The sequence below is a fragment of the Cygnus atratus genome, chromosome 1 (genome assembly GCF_013377495.2).
Source record: "Cygnus atratus isolate AKBS03 ecotype Queensland, Australia chromosome 1, CAtr_DNAZoo_HiC_assembly, whole genome shotgun sequence".
In the NCBI taxonomy this organism is placed as follows: domain Eukaryota; kingdom Metazoa; phylum Chordata; class Aves; order Anseriformes; family Anatidae; genus Cygnus; species Cygnus atratus.
Window position 1 is genome coordinate 67,073,801 of NC_066362.1, and position 23,910 is coordinate 67,097,710.

General features: G+C 43.1%; 1 protein-coding gene across 5 annotated transcripts in view; it reads right to left on the bottom strand.

Moving 5' to 3' along the window:
- RERG (RAS like estrogen regulated growth inhibitor) overlaps nt 1-23,513 on the bottom strand; it is a 108,524-nt gene extending 85,011 nt beyond the window's left edge. For 3 of the 5 annotated variants that reach the window (XM_035550939.2, XM_035550940.2, XM_050708075.1), the window contains exons 1-2: nt 23,394-23,513; nt 21,852-22,025 (exon numbers count right to left, since the gene is read on the bottom strand). In XM_035550939.2, coding sequence (XP_035406832.1) covers nt 21,852-21,912 — 61 coding nt within the window. In that variant the 5' untranslated portion in view covers nt 21,913-22,025; nt 23,394-23,513. Of the gene's footprint in view, nt 1-21,851; nt 22,026-23,393 lie in introns of those variants that run through there. The other 2 variants (XM_035550941.2, XM_035550942.2) reach the window with 2 other exon arrangements.
- Between the last annotated feature and the right edge of the window lie 397 nt (nt 23,514-23,910).

Here is a 23,910-nt window from a genome sequence, read left to right on the forward strand (position 1 = left end):
CGTGTTTTAAACGAACAAACCCCCCAAAACTAACCCTTTGAATAGCTCTAGCTTGACACTTTGTTAGCCTTCTGAATTAAATGTGTGTGTTTATCACCATGTTTATGAAGGCTGTCTACCCCTGTCTCCAAAGCAGCCAAGTGAAAAGAAAGCCCTGTGGATGGCTATCATGTGGCCCAGCAGGCACACATCTGTGCCTTCTAGGTAGCCCTCTTGCAAAAGAAAAGATCCAAGCAGAAGTAGAATATGACATAAGCCAACAACTTAAGAATCACATTAAGCTGAAATGCAACTGACCATATTTTTGCTCTGTTTCACTGACATCAGTTTGTGTGGTCAACCACACCTGCAGTTTCTACCTGATAGACTTTAAGACATAATTCATCTGTGCAGCCTCAAGAACCTCAGTGCAAACCACCCCTGCTGTGGCTGTGGTAAAAAGGGGTCCTCTGCCAGGAAAACAGATGTTTAGTTCCATTATTCATTTTTAATACCTGTGCTGGGACTTCAAGTGCCACTTGTAATGGTTGTTTTTACCTCGATGCAGACCTTTTAAATAAATTAATTCCAGAAGTCATTTTGATGTGAGGAACCTGAATGGAAATAAAATTATCTAGATGGCTGACAGCCAGCTGCAGTTTTGTTTAGTCACAAAAGTATTGCCGTCTCTCATGACTTTACCATGATTTTTCTGACATTTGCTACCTTTACTGCAGCCCTGATTGATGGCAGCATCCACTTTGAGAATTTCAGCTTTGTTTGAAAGCCTGCGTAGATGTACATTTAGCCAGCCTGATTATGAAGTTTGAAAAAGTTAAGCAGGTGTTCTCTGAAACTTCACACCAGAAAGCAAATAAAAAGAATCTTAATAACAGTTACTTGAAAATGTGAATTTTAAAAAATGAAACTTCCCTATTTTTTTGGGCAGTATTAGTATATTTTCAGGACCTGATGATATTCAGAAGTCTGGAGCTAATAAGTAAAGGGATACCTTATAAGAAAAAAATATCAGGACACAAAGTTACTCCACTGTCTGTGTGAATTGCTCTCTGTAGCACAGGAGCATAGTAAATGCCCTTTTAGGTCATACCAGCAGTACATCTTAGCCAAGAGCTGAATTTCTGACAGTGGCAACAGGAGATACTGCTTAGGTAGAGCATGTAAGCCTGGCTGCTTTTGGTGGTCTGCTCCCCTCGCTGAGAACTGTTGCATTAAGGATGTTACAGGGCACATCCCTGTCCAGTGCTTTCAAAATCCATTTGTGGATCTCTTATCCATGAACTTGAGTAAATCCTTTTTGAACTTGCTGATGTTGCCTGTGTTTTAAAACTGTAGTAGCTAGTTTCAGGTTTTTACTATCCGTTCTGTCAAGAAGTACTTGCTTGTATCTGTTTGAAGCCAGTCTTTTATTAGTCTCATCAAGTGGCCTCTAGCTCCTGTACTGTAGGATTTGATGAAATCTGTGTTCATTTTACCCACTATTTTCATGATTTGTAAACCTTTGATCATATCTTCCCTCTACTGTTTCCTCCCTAATTAGGGAGTCCCAGTTTTACCAAAAGTTCTACAGACTGCAAAGCCAAATTCAGTCACAAACAAACATCTCCTTTTTGACTCTGAACTTCTGAGAGCTACCTCTCCTGCAGGAGAAGCACTTGCAGAACTATGCCTAACAAGGGTGCAAGAATTCCCCTCCACCTTCCCCTTCTCTTGCTCTTCTCTTCTTGAAAACATTTTAATGCAACATCACAGCTTTATACCAACATAACTTCAAGATTAGATATTGAAATGTATGTATTAGTTCTGGCTCCTAGTTAACTACTGATGTAGATACACTTAGCAAATAAGCTACAGTTGTAAAGTCTACGTGCATGTAAACATGATTCTCATACCTGTGTTCATATTAAAAACTGTTATCTTTAGCAATAAAAATTTACTGTGAGTACCCTTGAATCTTCATGCGCGCTCATGTGAATGACACCAAAAATCAGACTATGATTTTCCGGGAGCTGCAAAGAGGCAAGGAGATGCTCTTTTCCCCTATCATAGCAAGAAAATGTCTAAATACTCTGTATCAAATCAATGAAGTCATTAACTTTTGTTTCTAAATCAATTTTAAGCACACTGCTCAAAAAATTCAGGCACTTCTCAAAACCACCTATAGAAAATTCTTAGCTTTTCTTATACTGAATACAGAAATGAATTAAGAAGGAAGACTTCAATTTTTTTTAGATTTTTTTTCCACTTTTTTTGTAATGTCATATTGCAAAATGCTTTAAAAGCCTAGGAGTTAGAAAATTTGACCTGGATATGAAGGAATCTTGACTGTCTTGCCTAATAGCTGACAATTCAGGATTCAAACTTTCATATGCTTAGTTTCTGTGTCTGTGTAACTGATCTTCCAAATGTTAATAAAGCATAAAAATAATGTGACATTCTGGATCTGCAGACAGCTCCTGTATCTTTGCTACAGATCAGAATTTTATCACTCGTTATAGGTGAAAAATTAATATGCCTCAGGTTAATATAAACATTGGTTTCATGCCCCTGCAAGCCACAGTGGAAACACTGAATCAATACGGTTTTCAGAAAGGTTTGTGCAAAGCAAAGCTTTGAACAGAAAAAGGCTGACACAAAAGGGGTCCTGTGTGGACAGATGTGTCCCCAAGAAAGGCAGCAGAGCTCCAAGACCCTCTTTCCATTGTCCTTTGGCAAGGGATATCTTGGAGGGGAGTGAAAGAAAAGACGAGGTGAGAGGGAAGCAGAGTAAATATAGCAGAAACTCTTTGTAACAACATGTAGAAAGCCTAAGCAAGAGATGGTATTTCAGACCCTCAAACTCTGATGTATGGGGACAAACGTTGGAGGGGGAGTTCTGCTTCACATACCAGATACACTAGGCAACAGTCAGAATGATTAACTTAACACTTACATAGACCACTGACGCTACCCTATAAATAGGCCTTAGCTAAGTTTTCAGTTCCACATACTTAAGGGCTTAAGTAAACAAAGGTACAGTTTAATTAAGATATCATGGCATATGGGATCAAGAACTACACACCAACCCATGCTTTTTTTCTAATTTTCTCTGAGTATTGCACAAACAAAAGCCCCAATCTGGATAAACTCCCAGAAGTTTAGGGTTTTGTCCAAAAATTGCTTGATTCTCAAGAGTCTGCAAAATTGGCCTTATTCTCATTGGGACAATGGATTTTCTTCATGGCAATTTCAGATAAGGTAAAAAACATCATTCAAACAATTTCTTCAAGTATTGCAGCACTGAAGTGGAAATGGGGGGTGGGGGGGGGGAGGGGGGAACTGAGGGAAGGGTGGAGGACATGGCTTTTAAAAGAAATTGGGCTAAATTCACTCTGAGTGATCATGACTTTGAAGCTACTCTTAAATGAATTAATTTCCCCACAGCTCATTTCAGCTGCAGATCAACTGTAGGACACTCATTTCATTCACTTGTTGCATTCGGGCTAAAACACACATACAGCAAAGGAGACACCCTGTCTGGTTGTAGTGCAGTAGGGATCTGACTTAAGCTAGTTAATACCAAATATAAGCTCTTTTCAGCTGAGTTGTTCACCAATCTGTGCAGTGTCCTTACGCAGTATGTGTATTTTTCCATATAAATTTCCTAGTCAAAACGATGCTAATGGTGTTAAATTGTGCCTGTGTCAGTGGTAAATGTCTTGAGTTTTGGGAGTGGGACAGTTTTCACCCCTAGTCTAAACAAGGCCCCTGCAAATCTGTCAGATGAGATTTATTTGTAAGATTGATCACATTGCTGCTCTTGCTGCAGTGAAGCTGGCTATAAAATTGTCCTGAAGCTACATAAGTGTGCTCCTGAGCTGTTGTGAACACCAGCGCATGGAGCGCCCTGCCCTCCTCACTTGAGGTAGCACAAAATGGAGTCTGGGGCTCAAAAAAAAGCTTCCTCACTGCTGTGCGAGTGCTATATCTCAGGGAGGCATTTGGGTTATCTGTCAGATTTAAGAGCCTCCATGGCACCTAGCTTGGGTGAACTCCTAGAATTCGTTTAATGCCCTGATAATGGCAACTGGGCATGCTGCTGTGTGGTATGTATTCAGTGCCTTAAACTGCATCCCACGCTGCTCACTGGCCTCTCCTGAATGTTGCATTCTAGCCCTGCACTAAAGAAGCCTCTTACAAATTTAAAAAATATAATAAAATCACTCTGAGGCCCCAGGAAATTGGTCTCTCAATTGAAATGGGTGGAAAAAATAACTGTTCTGGAATGGCTTCTACCTAGGACATTAGACAAAGTGGAAAAATAAATGATACCCTGATATCCCCTTAGTGGCCTATGTTTGAGAAGAGGTCTTATTATGGTAGGTTTTTCTCTTTTAGCTGTGTGTTTTGTTTCTTAATTATACAGAGCCCACAGAACCCTTGTAGTGCAGGGCCACACACTCTGCCTAGGCTCTTCAACAGACAGCAAACATAAGGCCGCAAACCCCAACTGCCAGAAGATACTTGGACGTAGATATATGTGTGTATATATCCATCTCTCTACGTGTTCACGTTGACTTTGTTCAACTAAAGCTTTCTGCTGAAGCAGAGAAAGAAACCTCACCCCTGTGCTGTGGTTTATTCTTTGTGCTGGTGAGAGGTGCTGGCTGGCTGGCCTGGCAGCCCCGGTGGCAGGAGGCCTCTGCTTAGCCATGGCCTAACTGCCAAGCAGGTAGTGGCAGCAGGGAGCTCTCCTCTTGCCGACACCTTGCAACCCTGCCCAGCTAGGGAAGCATCTTTAAGTGACTTAGACTGACTTATTTATTTCTAGTTGCACTGGATGTATGAAAGATAAGAGTATAGAGGTGAAGGCTCTCACTGAGCCTCACTGAGTACAAGGAGACTTAGATGAAAAGATGAGATAAGGTAACTGTAATTTTGATGCTGTCCTCTGAGGCTAGGATGATAGTTTTCACTAGTTTCCAGAATTATTTCCTGAGACAACTCTGTTTTAAATCAACTAATTGAGAGGTAATTTTAATCCTAAATTGCTGTTTGCTTTTCATTTGTTGGGACTTCTGTCTCCCATACTCTTCACAATGCCTCTGTGCCAGCCAAAAGAAAAAGGCAACAATGTCAGCATGACCATTTTTTTTTCTTGTATGGACCCTTGAGAAGAAAGATGGTCATGTATCCTGAGCTGGAATGTCTTCCATAAGGATAAACTCAAGAGGAAAACTTAACTCCCAGCTCCAATTCATGAAACACAACTCGGGACTTCAGGGCATTTGCTTGCTACCAAACATAAGTATACTTTCATGAGTGTAGCAAAAACATGCTCTTGTTGACATGCTAACCCCCCTCTGTCATATTTTGAGCTTCTGCTTTGAGGAATGATGATAATAGAATACCTGAGTAAAGTGGCTGCATGGATATTTTTCAGTACAAACATTTTTTTCCTAATATTGCTCTTGGAAATGACAGAATAACTTCTGCAGGCATCTTCTGGGATGGGGGGCTGTGAAGGGGAGGACAGCAGCTTGCAGCAGACAGCCAACATGGAAATAACCAGCCTGAATAGTTAAATCTAAGCAATGTCCTAAGAAATGTAGAGAGGAGCTGGTACTACCCTACTACTATTTAAGGCTACCCTAAATAGCATTGCTTCCTGCTCCACCTGTCAGACTGAAACCTGAGGCTCAGCCTTACAGAGGATACTCATCCTTGTCAGAGAAAGAAGTGCAGCAGCTGCCCTACCTTCGCTTACAGAACTCAGGTTTGAGGCAGCAGAGCTGAATACTTCCACTTACTGAAAATGTGACCCTGATGCATTGTGTGCTAATAACTAGTATTGTCTCCTCCTTACATTTATTGCCAAATCTCTCAACAAACCACCTTTTTTTTCCACTGTTATCTGAGACAGGCTCATCTAGAAGTACTACATTGCTGTTGCTCACAGTTAGTGTTTTTCTGAACATGTACTTGCTGTCCCATGATAAGAAGCACTCTACCAGATGCTTCTATCTAGAAGATATAGGAGATGAAGGCCAGTATGTTATGGAAAGGCTGCATTTGTGCAACTGAAAAATCTCCTAATGTGATGATAATGTCTGTTTAAACCACAAAGACAACAGGAAGAGTCCTTGGTTGAAGGAGTCAGGCTGTAGATTGAGCTGGAGAGTCTGGATTGGGCTCCTGGCACAGCTATCAGCTTGGTATCAGTTTCTCCATGTCTTTGTGTGCCTGTCTCCAGTACGTGAAATACATGCTACTGTACAGGACTACTGCAAGGGCACATTACTGCTGTGCTATTTGCATGTCTTACTGTTGCAAGGCAGGGCTGGAAGAGAGGTCAGAACTATAACTTCTTCAGATGATGAGCTTTCAGGGAATTTACAGGAAGTGCCCCAATTCTGAACGCAAAACATCCAGCACCTGTGACTGAAGAAGAAATGGTATACTACCCTTCTCCTGGGGTCTAGAGTTTTGCCCTTAGAATATTTGCTTTTAAATGATATTTTGCCTTTGAATTCATTATGCTACTTTCTGAGAGTCTGCTAGCACTGGGTGGACACCCCTGGGAAGTGCCATGGTGGGGCAGTGGGACATGGTCCATGGAACAACTGACCTTGCTCTCCAAGGACCTGCTCCAAAGAAATAAACATGCACTTTTCCATTGACTTCCACAGACTTTGGATTGATCCCCAGATGTCTGTCAATGCTCCATAACTGTGGCAATACAGCTATGGAGACTAAGTAAGGAGGGATCACAATTCAGAAGAGACCAAAAATGGCATTCTTCTATTTTTCTAGCCAGGGGGAAAAGTCTTGCTGTAAATCACTGCCAATTTTCTTGAATAAGAAGTCCTGTTCAAGTGCCTGGACTGCCTAAGGCTGACGAAACCTGCTCTTAAAAAAGAGATTTAAAAAAAAAAACAAACAAAAAACCATACCATAAAACACCCACTTTCTCACTCTCCCCTGTGAGTTTTTTGAAACCTCCATTTTTCAAATCTCCCAGAGCTGCCTCTAACTCAGGAAGACCTCCTTTAAACTGGGACCTCTCTAGCAGATTATCAGCTCTAAAGACAAGAGCACAGGAACAGTGGCTCCAAGAAGCAGCAATTCAAATTGATATATGGGGAATACTTGATTTCAAACAATCTCCTGTCTGAGGGACACAGCATTTGCTCAGGGGACTGTACAAGGTTATTTAGTCTACCATTTTGTGGAGTCTTTAATAATCTTTAACTTCCCATAACTAGCGGTTTTCAGCTTTGCAAATAATCCAGTGAAATTTCCATCTGGTTTGGGAGAGTTGCGACTTAAAGCTCACCTTTCAGTGATGGCTTTTTCATCTTCCAAGAATGTTAGCTTTGATTTTCTTTCCAAAACCGTCTAGTTCTATATTCCCACGCCCCTTCCTGCATGCAGGATTTCCTCTGTGCAACCCCGTAGTTTTTTTCTCCAGTATGTTTTCAAGTCTTACACCCTAGCCAGAGGTAAAAATATCCATGATCGTGTGAGTCAGCAGAAAGCTCAGTATCTTTATTCTCTGATCTTAATGTGAATTTACTGAAGAGATTGCATCTGTATTCTGCTACTCCACCTACTCCTGTTAATCCCTATTCTTGCAAACAAACTACTGCTGCACAAATTGTACCATTCATATTAATTAATTCAAACACATGAAATTTGCAAGTTAGTTCTCATTAACACCACTGTAGCACAATCCAAACATTGACCCAGCTAGTGTTTTCAACTTAGTGTCATAAAGTTATACATATTTATTTTATTTATTGCATGTAATTTGAATTTGTTTTTCATAGAATCATAGGATGACTCAGGTTGGAACAGACCTTAAAGATAATCTAACTCCAATCCCCCTGCCATAGGCAGGGATGCCACCCACTAGATCAGGCTGGCCAAGGCCCCATCCAGCCTGGCATTGAACGCCTCTGGGATGGGGCATCCACAGCTTCTCTGGGCAACTTGTTCACACTTACAGTGAAGAATTTCCTCCTAATGTTTAGTATAAATCTATCCTCTTTTAGTTTAAGACCATTCCCCCTTGTCCTATCATTATCTACCTGAGTAAAGTCCTTCTCCATCTTTTTTAGAAGTCCCCTTTAAGTACTGAAAGGCTGCAATGAGGTCTCCACGGAGCCTTCTCTTCTCCAGGCTGAACATCCCCAGCTCTCTCAGCCTTTCTTCACAGGAGAGGTGCTCCAGCCCTACGATCATCTTTGTAGTCCTCCTCTGGACTCGCTCTAACAGGTCCACATCTTTCTTGTGCTGGGGGCCCCAGACCTGGACGCAGTAGTCAAGGTGGGGCCTCACAAGGGTAGAGCAGAGGGGGACAATCACCTCCCTCAACCTGCTGGTCTCACCTCTTTTGATGCAGCCTAGGATGCACTTGGCCTTCTGGGTTGCAGGTGCACACTGCTGGCTCATGTTGAGACTTTTATTCACCGTGAAAAACTTTCGTTTTTTCTAAATGCCATAAAGAGATTCAATAACTGTATTATAGAAATCAAGGCAACTAAGCACCAGGGGAAAAATTCTTAAATTAATATAATCATGGTCAACAAAAACATTTTTAAAGTCAGGAAGAGTCACTGCACTCATCTACTATGACACCTTTGTGATGAAGCACACAAAATTCTTGTCACTGGGGAAATTCTTCACAGGGGACTAGAATCCCAGAGAGTTCATGAGTTGCCTAAAACTGGATGAACTCTGCTGCAAGGGTGCTACATATATCCCATGTTACTGCCATTCAAAGTTTCTCCAGGTCATTTTGGTAGCAAGGGCACTACCTGTGTGATGATATTTAGGCAACGATGTTCTTTCAAATACACAAGTTGAGGGAGCTACTCTGACTTGGCTTCTGGAGATACAGCTGGTGTAAGTCCTCCTATACTAAGGGGATAAATAACTGTTATTTTACTTCATCTGTCTGCCAGAAAGCTTCAGGATCATAGGAATTTATTATTATTTTTTACATATTTATTTTTAGAAATAGTGGTTATGATGTGCTGAGGTATTATAGAACAGTTTGGGTTAGAAGGGACCTTAAAGATCATCTAGTTCCAACCCCCTTGCCTCAGGCAGGGATGCCACCCACTTGATCAGGTTGCCCAGGGCTTCATCCAACCTGGTCTTGAACACCTCCAGTGATGGGGCATCCACAACTTCTCTGGGCAAATGAAAGGTAATGAAAATTTTTGATCATGTCCCAGTATTTCACCAAGTTTGTTGGTGACATGACGAGTTAACACATTAACATCACTGCCTTAATCACAAACTCCTACCCTGTGCTAAAAGAGGTCATCTTTCGTGTGAAAGGTACAGGGATAAACTGAAAGTAACACACTCATTAGTCATTATGAGAGGCAGTCCTCACCCACATAGTGATCCAGCAGCTCCATGCATTCATGCACTTGGTCCAGCTTCTTTAAACAGAATAGCTGTAAGCCAGTAGCCCAAGCAGTTTGCTTACAGAATCGAACCTGGATCTCTTGAGTCAAATACCACCACTTTAATCAGGACTCTGGCCTTGCTCTTCAGAGAGCTCACAGTTCAGTGGGGAACTGAAGGATGTCAGCCTGTGCTCTAAGCTTTAGGCAGATACTTTTTCTAGAGGCTGGTATTTAGCCAGGGGTTTGGATTTGTCTGAAGCAGGGGAAAGCTATGTATTAGCCTAAATAAACAAACAAAAAATCACTTCATTTTGTTCTCCAAATACATGGGAGACCTCTCCAAGACCATCTCTAAGGCTGTTCAGAAGCTGTGCAGGTCTCTTATATAAGAAACGAGTAAAACTACTCTCACTGGGTTAGTACTCTGGTAGGCACACTGAGCATCCTATGTTCATGACTGCCCTGGAAACTGCTTTTTTTTCTGAGTGGAACAATTTGGAATCCAAGAGCACTTTTCCAATCAGCAGGTTCAAAGTACTCCAAAATGCCACATGGAATATGCCTTTAGAATGTCATAGAAATGTGGAGACCTGGCTCCTTAAAGTCACCTATTAAAGCAAACAGAGCAGTCCTAGAATTGCACAATGATTTAGTACTTTTAACACATGGTGATGTCAGTCTGCCCACGCTGGAAGCTATAAAGACTTTCTTCAGTCTGCTGTGTCTTGCTATCCACAAAACGCAAAAGCATTTTAACCTTCATCAACAGCAATGGCATTAGTGGGAATGAACAGAAAATGACAGTGCACAATCAAGCTTCCAGGTGTTTCAATAATGAACATGTTCCCTTAAACTCTGTTCCAGATCCTGCTGTTGGTCATTGTATTCTCCCTGCCTTTTTGAACAACAACTACCTCCTGTGTAGAAACTGGAAGTAGGATCTAAGGTGGCAATGTACTATTTTAATGCGGCTGTGAAGGTCACTCTTTGCAGCCAGTCCTCAACTGTACTGTAGCACTGGGATACAAAAGTAATACTTTCAGCACTACAATGTTCAACTAAATTTCTCGAATTTGATGGTACTAAAATTTTCACAGGCAAAACTATCTTAGGTGATTAAAAATTTCTTGGATACTTGACACAGCACCTGAAATTAGTTCCAATGATACTGAAGCTTTGTTCACCTGTGTCTAGGGACTTCGTGCAGGCAAATCTTCACTCTTCATACCTGCAAGGTGTTAAAACTTAAGTAATCCCTCTAGGTTTGTTCTGCATTTTCCATGGTTTGACCCTTGCCTGACCTTCAAGGGGATGCCAAGCTATTCTGCTCCAGAGATGATGTATATTGTACCATGCAGGTTGGTAACTGCCCATGATTTTACCAGCTGTATATGTCATAGGTGACAAAACTGCTTAGGAAACAGGTGACTTTACTGAGGTTTTGGCATGAATATAAAACAGGAGAATGATACCCCTATATAATTCAGTGGTTTGTACCATGGAGGGGGAAATCGTAATTGGCAAAGCTCTTCTCTTAGCTTAGAATCCAATGCACCTATCTTTTCATCCAGGAAAAGAGTGGAAATAGTGCATGATCTTTTATTTAGAGCCCTAAAAGTCTGCAGACCTATACACAAGACTTTATTCCTAACCACTAAGTATTTTTTACAGTGCAGGCTTCCAGTCTCCTACCAACATTTACTGAGCACTATGTAAACTTCTGTTGTTTTTCACTGTGGTGATGCTGAGTCAAAGCTCAGGTGTCTCTTTCATAGAAAGGTCATGAAGAAAAGAGTCATGCTAAGTATATTTAAAATAGTTCACTTGTTTTCATGAGGAAGGTTAGGTAGTTTCAAATGCCAGGTCAGAAACTGAAGAGAGGAAAAAAAAATCCCAGAGAAACTATCAAAGTGATATCAAGGATGTGTGGTGGTGGATGGTGAGAAATAGATTGGTTTAATTACATTGAACACTAATGAAAGAGGATTCTTGCGTGAGATGCACTTATTTAAGATTACCATGGGGCACTGAACACTTTTTACGGAGATCTTGATTTCCTGCCTCTGCCAGTACTTCCTTTTATTTCAATAAGATAATATCACTGCTAGGAGGAAAAAGGTGGTCAGCTGGTGCTCCCAGGATTGGTCTGCTTCTCCCTTCTAGTGGGTCTGAACCCTCCAGTCAGGTTAGTCACTTCCTGGCAAGGCTGGATCACTTTTTGCATCGGTAATTGTCATGTCTTACTGGTACAGTCATTAATCTTTCCTCCATCGATGTTTAATAGGGAAAATTTTGATTTACTTTTTTTTTTTTGCATATCATATCTGAAAAGCATTGGTTTACTTCTAGTCAGTTTCATTTGTCATCTACATTCACTACCCTCTAACTGGATTATTCACAGACCTATGAGCACATGTATTTCTTTAGTTATAAAGTCATCAATAGGACACGATATATGAATATCTGGCAATTGAAATCCAGTAAGCAGTGTCCTGGATAAAGTCATCTCTTGTTGCTTTCAAGCCTTCTGCCTGCGCTCTTCAAAAGCAGTTTTCCTGCTCTCATGACTATGGATCTGTATGGGAAAACTGCTGTGCTCCCACTTCTTGTCATTTGATCAGCAAGGTATTTATAAATAAGTAAACAGCAGGAGTAGGTATAAGGGCCACACCTACAGTTATGCTTGCTATGATATGAATTACAAGAGTTCTCAATCCTTCTGCTTTACTGAATTTGTTGACTGCAATCAGGAAACAAGACAATTTCCTCAGCACCCTGTTGTGGTAAGGGGAAAGGTGGTTGTGTGGGAACAGCACAGCAAATAGGTTGGCAGCCCACTTCATGCTCCATGCTTTGTAAACAAGCTTGTTCGGCCAGAGCTCAGCTTGGGTAAGGAGGCACCCACTGCCAGAATGAGCGTAAGACCACATGTTGCTGAAGGACATCTTTCTGAATAAATACATATATACATAAGGATGCTGATATTCTTCTCTACTCCAATAATCTCTTGTGACCTAATGTGCTCCCTGTAGATAAAGGCCAAGTTTTCTTAATTGGAGATGAATTTCCTGAAACTGTGCCTGGCAATATATCTAGCAGATATGGACTCATGGGACAAGCTCATGCTGTGGATCACTATTAAATTATTTCATGTTGGAATTTAGCTTGGAGCAGAACCAGTTCCAGTGTATGTAACCACAAGCATCCAATTGGGTTAAGCAGTAGTGCTTGGCGTCACTGATTCTGCCACTGAGTTTGGTTAATACAAAGTGTTTGTTTTGGCACTGATACTCTATGCCCCCTTTTGCAGAGTGTGGGGTTTTTGTTGGTGGTGCTTTTTTTTCTCCTTCTGCTCCCCATGGGTCTAATACTGCATTCTTCTGTGGTGACTCTCCGATACATTTTTATTTATTCTGCAGCCCTATTTCAGTGAAGAAATAAATAGCTCACTCTGATTTTTTGGCTTCTATGTTCTTTCTTGCACTTTCCTGTTCTGAATGCAGGACTCGAAGTTCTCACTTGTAAAGCTCCTCAAGGGCACAGGTCAATGGCTGTGTAGGTCAGGAAAAGATTATAGTCGACAGCTCTGTACAACTGCCTTCTGCTGTTGTGGGAAATGGGATTTTTGTTTCCCATGGCAAGCACAGAGATAAGCTGCTGACAAAGGCCGTGGGCCTTGCTATTCCAGCAGAGGAGAAGCAGCCCTCCAGAGAAGTGTTCTCCAACTTTGACAGATTATATTAGTTACATACTCCGAGTTGGATGGCAAATAAAGCTGTGTGGAGGGGAGAGAGAAGGTAGAGGCAAGCTCCTTTTATGCTGTGGGTCAAAATGAAAGTAAGCCTTACTGGATAAGTAATGAAAGACAGGATTGCCAATTTTGCTTAAATATGTCTTTGATGACAGTAAATGTTCTTAATGCTTTATTTAATGCTGTCCATAGTTAATGGCAGAAGATGAGCCACAAAGGGTCTCAAGGATGCAGCAGGGCCTGTGGCAGCTGGGGCTTACATTGTGTAATGGCGCCTGCCTGGCAGTTGTTGCAGGCTGGGTCTCTGCAGGCCTGGCCCTGAGGATGAAGCATGGAAAGAAGCTCTGGCAATGTGTGTGGACTGAGTCTCAATTCCCTTGGTGACTGAAGACTATCAGGCTCCTCTTCCTTCACCTCAGTTTCCATACTGGCCACTTGAGGATAGCCATAGTGGCGTGCCTTGCAAGGAGGGTCATGGTGATGGCCCTTGTTCCCACAGCCCGCTGGAAAGCTGAAGTGCTGTTCAAGTGCTAAAGAAATTCCCTCCCTGGGAAAACATATCCTGTGCACTCCCTGGCTGCATCCTTCCAGCCTGAAAACTTTTCAAGCCATATATCTAAACAGTTCCCACACGGTAACGCATCACTGCCCCAGGCTGCTGCTTTTGCTTGTCTGCAGCTTCCCTTCTGCTGACCCCTGAGTGGCAGCAGCAAAACAACCTGTGAACATCCAGAGCTCCATGTGCTTTCAAAAGCAGGCTTGATGTTTTCAACATACTCATTTTCCTGTGTGCAGACTACTGTCTAACATTTCTGGAAAGGCAGCCTGTAACTCCGGCCAACTTCTATGGCATTTTAAAGCCGCACATATGTTTAATATATCTACTACTTCCTTCCCCAGGGCTTCATGCTTCTCTTGCCATTCATCTTTTCATACTGTATGCATAGAAGGAGTTATCTCTAGCGTCACTACTGTAATGTATGACACTTCCCAAAACCTACATGGCAAATCCATTAGAAACTCTAAGAGCTGCAGACTAACTCCAGCAGCATACATGCATGGTCTACCTGGTTGGAAACAATCACAACTTTTCCCATTCAGAATGATGAAAAGGCAGTAGAAACAGATGCATCCCCCTTCTCAGTTATTTTTCCAACTCTGGGAAGAGGAATGAGTCAATGAAATCAGGGGAGCTGGTTTAATCTGAGGTGAATGGAAAGAAATGCTAGTTGAGACAGCCAGCTGTTCAGAGGTGGTGAATGGCTGTGTAACGTTGTCACGAGCATGAAGCTGACCCTCTCACTGAGAGCCATCTGCAAAGAGCACAGAAGTCAGTAACAGACTTCCTCCCAAATTGATGGGACTTCAGACAAAGCCACATCTCACTTGCCTGCTGCTGTCTTGCATCAGTTCCCCTACTCTCCTGTTCACCACAGTGCTGGAGTGCCTGCCAGGGGCATGGTATGGGGTGCAAACCTTTGTTCAACTACAGGCAATGAGTGGCAGCCCTGGAACCACAACTCAGCTAAACCCTAAAGAACTTTGTTGATCCTCCCACTTTTAGGCAAGGTTAGTTTCTATTCTAGTTTTCTATATTTGAGTGCTGTAAATGTAAAAGGAGCAATGGTGGCACAAAGATATATGCAGAAAAAGAAAGCCTGCTTGGGAAATACAGACTTACGTTGCTTCTCCTTCTCTGCTATGAAGCCAAAATAGGTGAATTTACCCACTTTTATGACTGAGTCTAGCTACGTAAAGCTACACAGTACTTCCTCTTTTAACCTGCATGAAGCAGGCCTCACACAGTGAGTGTCTGGAGCAGTCTAAGCTGGAAGCATCCTCCAAATCCAGGCCAGAGAATGGTTTCTAGAATGGCAGGAACCACTTCAGAGTGTCTGTCCTTTGCTGCATCACTGCTGCTAGGTCAGCTCATCTGGATCTCCTGCCCTGAACTTTTAATGATGTACTGATAGTGTCAGCAAAGAGTAACGGAAGAGCTGATGATGAGGAGTAGAGATGGGAGGAACTAGTACATGAAGAGGCTGAAAGGACAGCTGTAAATACACGGTTTTAATGTGAAATACAAAGCAGAAAAGTTTGTACACAGAATTCAGGAAACGGGTATTAAGACAGGCCAGAGGAGAGGAAAGGGTGGCAGCTGAGGAGAAATGAAGGAAAAGTATGTGCAAGGCAAGAGGTAGGCAGGGATTCCAGATGGCAGGGAAGTAAGGAATCAATTGGCAGAAGGATAAAAAAACTTAACATTAGAATTTCTGAAAAGAACCATTGGGGTCAGGAGTCTGGGAGATAACAGTGCATTCAGTGATCCTGTGGGGAATTGCAGCCTGACCAAAGCATTGCCAGGCTTCATGGTAAGCAGGTCCAGGATGCCTGGGACTCCACCAGGAAGCTCTTCTGTGGTCTATCCCAGTGACTGCTGGAGACAGAAGTGGGCAGGACGGCTGTCTTATCAAGGCGAGCGCTGCAGGGGGTGGCTAAGCACAGCCCAGAGAGAAAGCTGTGCTACACACATAAATCTTGAATCCTGGCATTCCTTCCACAGCAATCAAACAGCAGGCTATATTTAGCCCAACCTAAACAGAAACAAAGAACAGCAGGAGTAGGCTTAGCTCAAACAGCTGCCACCAGCTGCTCAGAGGGGACGCAGGTAGAGCCAATGTCAGATGCAGTTAAATGAGATGGAACAGGGAACATAGCTATGCTTGAATGAACAACGCTGGCTTTTGGTTAGAGAATTTCTGCATTTTATTATTTCATGGTTAGCCAGAAGGGAGATCAAATATCAAGTAAAGCAGAACATGAATGCTTTTTACACCGGGGGCAAGGCTACAGTGAACTGTGGGCAAATAAGTAGAGGAAAAGGAGGAGGAAGCAACAGACGCAAGCAGACCATCTTGCCACTCATGGTAAATGCTTCTGTGTCTAGCCCAGGTTCTTGGTGTCCAGTCTCATCAGTTCTAGCATAACAAGAGTGAACAAGTCCCGGTTTGAGAAAGTCCAAGAAAGGCTGGCTGACTGCTGATTAAAAGTTCACATCCATGTGGTATGATCTGTGGGGCTTCTCCAGGCAGCATGCTGAAGGTGTCCATACGTAATGCTGATCCCAGTAGGACCCTTGGCTTGGTTAATATACCCTTTGCCCACCTCCGAATACAGATGTGTTGTGTTGGAGCCACTACAACAGCAGCCCCTGTCCTTGTCAGCATGGCTAGGACTTTGAGGACCACACATTCATGGGTATCAGTGACCTTATTGACTGATTCATGAACCAAGGGCTCATGCTCTGTATACACATCAGTGTCATCCACTGGATGGAAGTGCAGACAGATCATGTTACTGCAACTAGTTGTTTGCAGTACAACCTGCTCCTGAGGGATGTGTTTGCACACTTACTGGCAAGAAACTGTCACAAAACCTCACACAGAGTGAGCTAGTTACTGTTATGTTTGTACCACTATGTATATGCACACATGAACCACGCTACCTTCAACGAACCTGTCCTTGGATGAACTATTTACATTTCAGAGGTGGTAAAAAGTGGGATTGTTTAACGAGTACTTTATTAATGAAATACTAATGGATTCTTAATACAATGAGTGTTGAACTTGATCACTGAACAATTACTTACATGTCTGGTTATCATTACCACTCTTAAGCACAAACAAAAAAAAGCAACTCCTCTACTTCATTAGTGAAAAAAAAAACAAAAACCAACAGTCCCCTTCCACCCACTTTTCTGTATTTCAGATGCACCTTATTACAGTAATGCTCCCTAGATACATCAGTTGGTTTAGCGCAAACTTCACAAGGCAGAGAAAACTACCATAAAAGCTTTGAGTAGAACTGTGAGCTTGCTGACTAATCACTCACTCCTTAATAGTTCATGTTTCCTCCTCAAAAATCCCCGAAATGGACCTAGTGGGGGAAAACATCTGAGCAGGAATTTGTGAAGTAGCAAATCACTTTCAAATGGGCCTCTTTTGCAATAACTGGTACAGTTTTCTGAAAAAGGTGGGGCTGAATTCAGTTCCATGCCCAAACCTTGCCGTTAGAAAGTGATGTTTCAGGTAAGCCCCCAGATAATGGAGGCAAAGACAGGTTTGTTGTAGGTGCCTCTCGGTTGGTTGCTGATTGCACTTGTTCTATAGGAACTTCCAAATCCAGGTATCTTTTTCCAGGTATGTTCCCCATCTCAGATTAGGCAGGGGATACAGCATAAGCAAACATACAAATCTGTTTGCTCAGGACATTTCCAACTGACGTTAGAAAGACTGAGGCTGGGGAGATCCCCATTTCTCTGATAGGGCTGACTCTTTGCAAGGAGTTATTTACTGATGCCACTTTATCAATCATCCCCCTGTACAAATGCAAGGAATTGGGCCATTATAGGATCAAAAGGTTGACAACAGCCCCATGTCTCAGGCACCTTATTCCATAAAAAAAGGATTTGTGCAGCTACCTAGAAGCAGGCATGTATTCACCAGGGAGCTTGTGGGGGCTTTTGTATCTTCCATCCCACTTAAGCACCAGTAGAAACTATATGTACTTTGGTGTCAAACAGCACAGTTGCAGCTGCATAGTCTATCCAGACAGATGAGAACTGCATCTGCCCATGGCTGAATGCACCATACATGCAAGCACGCAGACTTGGAGTATTCAGCCTGGCATACACCAAGAAAAAATGCAAGTTGGATAGCACATGCTGCAGCTGGATGTTCTCTCTTTTTTGGCCAAAATATAAAGGCTCCTAAGCACAGGTATTTTGAGCATTCATAGTCAACTGAGTTATGAGTTGGAAAAGCATCAGCCATGCAGCTATCCAGTACATGCCCTTCTTTTCTCCTGCTGGTTAATACATTTTCACTCCTCTGCAGCTTTCTGGGCACGTACTGTACCTTGTGATGACATGGGAGAACAAGGCCTTTAAGTCTTTATTAATTGTTACTACTGTATTTTTAAAAAGAGCTATTTAGGAAATTCTAACTTTTGTTACCATAGGAATGAAGCTGTAGGATTCAACAGAAGAACAATTTAAACAGCAGTGTTTAAGTAATTCAATTTTAATTCTCCTCTCCCTCCAAGCTTCTCTTGGACATAAAGAAAAGGACTTTAAAAGCTCTCTCCCTCTCAATGCCACTTGACTGTAGCCCAAATTAGGAGATGATGCCCTATTATCTATAAGCAGGGCTTAGCAATGTCCCTTCCCACCCATGGAGCGCCTCTTCTTCCTGAGCAAAGCAGCAGCAAAGTGCTCCTTGGCTCAGGCAGAGCTCCTCATTGTTCTTTTCAGCTAGTTTAAAGCAATGTTTATGCAACATTTATACAGTAAAAAACTGGGAGAGTGAAGCATCCAGTCCACTGGGTGAGAGTGGGTCGGGATGCTTGTACCTGGTGAGCTTGCCCAGGAGAAACCTGAGCTGATCAGTGATTTACAACTCAGTGCAATTCTGATCTAACTGCCTTAATAGACCTCTCCTAATTGCCCCTTTCTGAGTTGGTTCATTCTTCTGTTTTTATTGGAAAGGTTTAGGTCAACATTAAGTTATAAAAAAAAAAAAAAAAAAAAAAAAAACAAAGATGGCTGAGTTGATTAGCTAATTCTGCTGGCGTTCTCCAGCAGGTAGAGGGGAGGCAAGGAAAAGGAGGAGGAGAAGAGTAAAAGCTGACACTTGGACTTGCAATTCCCCCATTTGTTTTCTAAACCTTTGAACCATGGAAACGTGATAAGCAGTAAGAAAGCAGAGAAAAGGTTTGTTTTCTTTGGCTTTAACTCTTCTTTGAGATGCTATCACTACTCTGACTTGTGAACAGTGTTCTGGTTTTCCACCTTCTGGTTGGGAAAGTTGGATTAATCGGCAGGGACTACTTTGTAGAACAAGGATTCTTACACCCTGTTAAACAGATGTCTAGCATTAATGACAAGATTAGGATGTTCACCACCTCTCAGTAATAGTCACAACTGTATTGACTTTCATGGTGCATGCGGGACAGCTATAATTCTTATGTCCCATCCCAGCACAACACTTGTTTCTTCAGAGCTGCTTTGATTTGCTGATCCAAAGTCACGCTCAGGAACTGGGAAACGATCTTTTCCAGGATATTACAGTATGTGTCTGTAACTTCACAGATGCTGTGAGGTGTTGAAGCCACTTACAGATTAAGAACCCAATGCCTGGCTCTTCTTCAGAAAATGAAGACGGAGCCAAGAAAGCAAGCCAGTGACCATATTTTGGCATGACTTTCTGGCAATTACAGTGGCCTTATTTATCACCCAATGTCTCATTTTCATCACATGTATCTAGTCTGCTCCAGTGTCCTGCCTTGCATTCTTGCTTCTAGAGTCTGGTTTACCTTTCAGCTGTCTGGCCAAGTCTATGCCAGTGACGTATTGCCACGGGATCCTGTCTCTACACTGTATTACAAACTGGCCACAGGGATAAGAAATGACATGGGAACCCTAAAAAAGACATTAATCTAGTCGGGTACTTATCTGCCAAATCCAGCTATCTGGAGACTGCTTTGTGTCCAGCTCTGCTTTCAGCAAAGGTCTAACAGCACTTCCACGTTGCTACTGTTGGTTACAGGCAAATAGGCGCTTTCAGACACCACCACCACCCCTCTTAGTTCTCTGGAATTGGCTGAGTTGTTGAAACTGGATGCTTTTATGGGAACTTACAAGAGGGTTTTTCATAAGCCAGACGGAAATTCTGGGAGGCAGTTGCTGTTCCGTAGGGGTGGTTGATAGCACTCCGTAGCCTCTCCACCCTCTTAAATTCACCTTTGTTGTGTTGCCCACGTATTTGTGCCTTCATTTCGACACAGATTCACATGCGTGGTAATAATCGAAAAGATGGGATCTTAGTCATATTTTATGTAATATCTCCCTGCATCTCAAAGGAGAGAGGAAAAAAAAAAAAAGAGGGGGAGAACACTGAAGAACTGGGATGTTTTTATGGTATTACACTGAAAACAATCTCCCACCTAGCTCCAGGACTACAGGAAAACATTTTTACCATAAAATCCTAGTTTACTGAAATCTATTAAAAAAAAAAAAGTATACTATGGACAAAAATGAAAGACTCTTGTTGATCCAATGCTGGCAAGGCATTTTAACAGAGCATTTAACTTGTAGTTTTGCATTTTTAAAGATGAAGTCTCAAAAGGCTAGAAATATCAGAGTAAGGGGAGATTTATAGTGGTTCGATTTTCATGAAAACCTTTTTTCCTGAAGATTTCCTGAAAAAACAACCACATAAACCATCAACTAAATGTAAAATGAACCGAAAGGAGGGCCACTGAAGTTACTTGCAAAACTTGGAAGGAATGGTAAAATACTGAAATAGATTTATTAAAGCTTTTCCATTTCATAAGGTATGTGGGAACAAGGTGTGGCAGGGGTGAGGGCAACAGGAGAGAAGGCACAGTTTAAACTTATCCCAGTATATTAACAGCATTCCCTCAGGTATTTTATTCAAACAGGTAGAATTTAATCTGCATTGGCTTTGTTTAAGTGGTGTAATCTCTAATGACCTCTGCCTCATATACGCCTTTTTTCCTGAAGGCTGACAGAACTACTTCACTGATAGTGTTCTGCTAAAATACCTTTGGGATAAACATACTTTTATAAACTGGTTCCAAAGTTAACTAAACGATAATAGCAGTTTGTGGGCCACAATCTTGACAATTCTAACATAAAAGTGACTGTGGGGAAACAGAGCTGGTTGACAGCAGCTGAGAGTCCAGCCTAATGCTCTTACAAGTGTGTCCTACCCCTGGCTTCTCTTGTGCAGATTTCTCTCAAATAAACAGCGCCTTAAAATTCCAGACTGGTACAGGAGCATGATTAGACTGAATCTTCTTATTTCCTCATCCTTACTGTGCACAGACATGTGAGAGTGGTCCTCAAGCTGTCAAGTTAATGCAACACCACTGAACTACCTGAGAAAGCTTGCAACCCTAGGGTTACACTCATTTGTCTCATCAAGGGAAAGGCTGTCTAAAGTAATGGATTTTTAACATTTATGCCTCCCTCTTGTGTTTTTCCTGTATGAACTTACCAGACTATGTTTATTTCTCAAAAGATCTCTCTGAATGCAAACTTTACACATCACATTTCCTTGGTTTCCTGCTAGGTACATAAATCCAAGAGAACACAAAGAAAAAGAATCCATTGAGGTGCTGAGCCTAAACTTTCCCACTGAAATCAACGAGAATAACAGCAAGCAACACCTATCAGAAGTCATCCAATATTTAACAGAGGGTCTGATCTTAGATGGATCATAGTATAAATAACAAATAGGAAAAATAATACAAATACTTCAGACTTGCACAAGCTGTGAAGGAACAAACTGAATAACACTAATTGCCTCTGTTCCAGCGGAAAAGAGGAATCTTGCCTCTGGCTTCATGAGAAGTGGCACTGAGTTGGTGTGTGAAGTTCTCGGTTTTCTTTTTTTTTTTTACGCAATAAAAGTACTTTTATTTAGAGACCCTGGAGAAAGTAGTATGAAAAGCAAGAAAGAGAGAATCTTTTCTCCTAAGAAAATCCTTATCCTGACCTCTCTGACAAGAACAAGTTCAGAGCTGTCCTTTTGCACAAAGAGTTTGTACAGCGTTGCACAGAGGGAGCTAAAAGTTACCTGATGACAAGCAGAAGGAAAACCAGACAGCAAACATACCTGACTTGCCCACGCCAGCTCGACCAAAGATCGCCAGCTTCACTTCTGCGCTCTTAGCCATGCTGGAGGAACGGAGTGTCGACAAATTCACTTGATTATCAAAACTGAAGCAGAAGAACCGTTCCCAGATCCTGTCTTCAGCTTCACCGTGTCATCATGACGTCAATGCAGAGCCTGGGGATGAACACCACGAGGATGGAGCTGCAAGGAGCCAGGCGCTCCCTCACTCCCCCCTTTCTTTCTTTTCTTTTTAAAAGTCATGATAATTGATGCCATGCTCCAGCTATAAATGTTGCATTAACACCACTGACACATTTGGCACTGTTTATGTAAAACCTACCTTAAGCTTTCTAGCTCTAGCTGTTTGTTTCAGGCTGGCACTGTAATACTGAAAGATGTACTTACTCAGCCCAAAGGACCCACCTCACAGCTCCACATAAGGTGCCTTCTTCTTTTTTTGTCCTTAGGATGCAATTGCTTACATTTGCTATATTTGCCTTAACTCTGATGAATTAGTTTTTGTATTTAAAAGCCAAGACCACTCAGTAGTGCTGCCTGCAGATAGCTGATCTTTCCTCGAGCCCTCCAATTCCAGAAAGGTTTCGATTACTCAGCTGTAGTTGCTTAAAAACCTCTAAGCACTTGTACCTTGCTCATTCTGCTAAACAAATCCGTACCCAGAAGTTCTCTAGCGCTCCTGGTTTAAGCTGCCTCACCTCATACATAAACATTCGCAAAGCGTGGGGTTAGAAAAAGGATGCCAGAATTTCTGGTGATACGCTTTTAACCAGACACATAGGAATTAGCTATATGCATGGCTGTGCTGCATGACCTTGAGCAAGTCACCTGACATTTCCTCATCTCCTTGGCTTCTCTGTCCTGCACAGCAGATACCATAGCACTACCCATCTTTGTAAAGTGCTTTAGGATCTTGGGCAAACAATGTTAACTGTGATGATGACGATGACCTTCAACCCCAAGTAAAACCTCAAAAATTTGTCTCCCTTCATAACAGAGTAGAACTTTATGAATGCAACCTGTTATGAAGGTTTGCCATTGCGCTAAAATGACCTCTCAAGCTGTACAACTAACGGTGACACGGGAAGCTCTGGGTTATTATTACCTGCTCTAAAGCAAGCCACGTTTCAACCGTGTTCCTTGAACCGAATGCCTGAGGATTCTGTCTCTCGGAAACAGCTCGGAGAAAGAGCGAAGCGTCCTCACACGGAGAAGGGTACCAACCTCCCTGCACTTGATTTGGCGTACGAGCGAGCCTCAGCCCGCTGTGCACGACCCGTTAACACTCCCCGGGCGCTCATACCCTACAGGGCAGCCCAGGGGAGCTCTCCGTGCCCCTGCCCTCCCGGGGCAGCTCCCCGCGGCCCCTCACCCATCCCCTCCGCCCGGCACCGCTCACGTTTTCCAACAGGCAGCGACCCATCGCCGCCCCCCTGCAAGTTCGGCTGGGCTCCGCTCCCCGGCAGGTGCCGCCCACCGGTGCAAGGCGACCCCGAGCCCCGCCGCCCTCGGCTCGGTGCTCACCTCCTCGCCGCTCTGGCCCCGGGCGCTCCCGCCGGAGGCAGCGGCGCGGCCGCGCACTGCGGGCACCCCGCCCGCCCCCCGCACGGCTCCGACTCCGACTCCGACTCCGACTCCGGCTCCTCCGGTGGCTCCGGTGCCCGCAGCCCCGCGGCGGCCCCTGGCGGCCGCCGGCCGCAGCGCGCCCGAGCCCCGCAGCTCCCGCGGAGGGTGGGTGGGTGAGTGAGCGAGTAGCACCGCCCCGCGATGGTCCCCCTCTGCCAGCCTCTCCCGGAGGCCTGCGGGGCTTTCCGGCAACTCGGCGTGTTGGGCTGCAGTGCAGCTTTTCGTTACGTGGGATAGTGCCTCGTTCGCGTTGGTAAATCGTGATTAAAGTCGCTGCAGGCTCAGCTGCGTCTCAAGTGCTCGCTGTCCTTCGCTCTTATTTGCTTGATGCTGCTCTGCAGTAGCACCCTACACAACTCTGTGTAGCATCGGGTGGTCTCTTGCTGTCCCTCAAAGTGGCAGAAAGGTTGTTTCA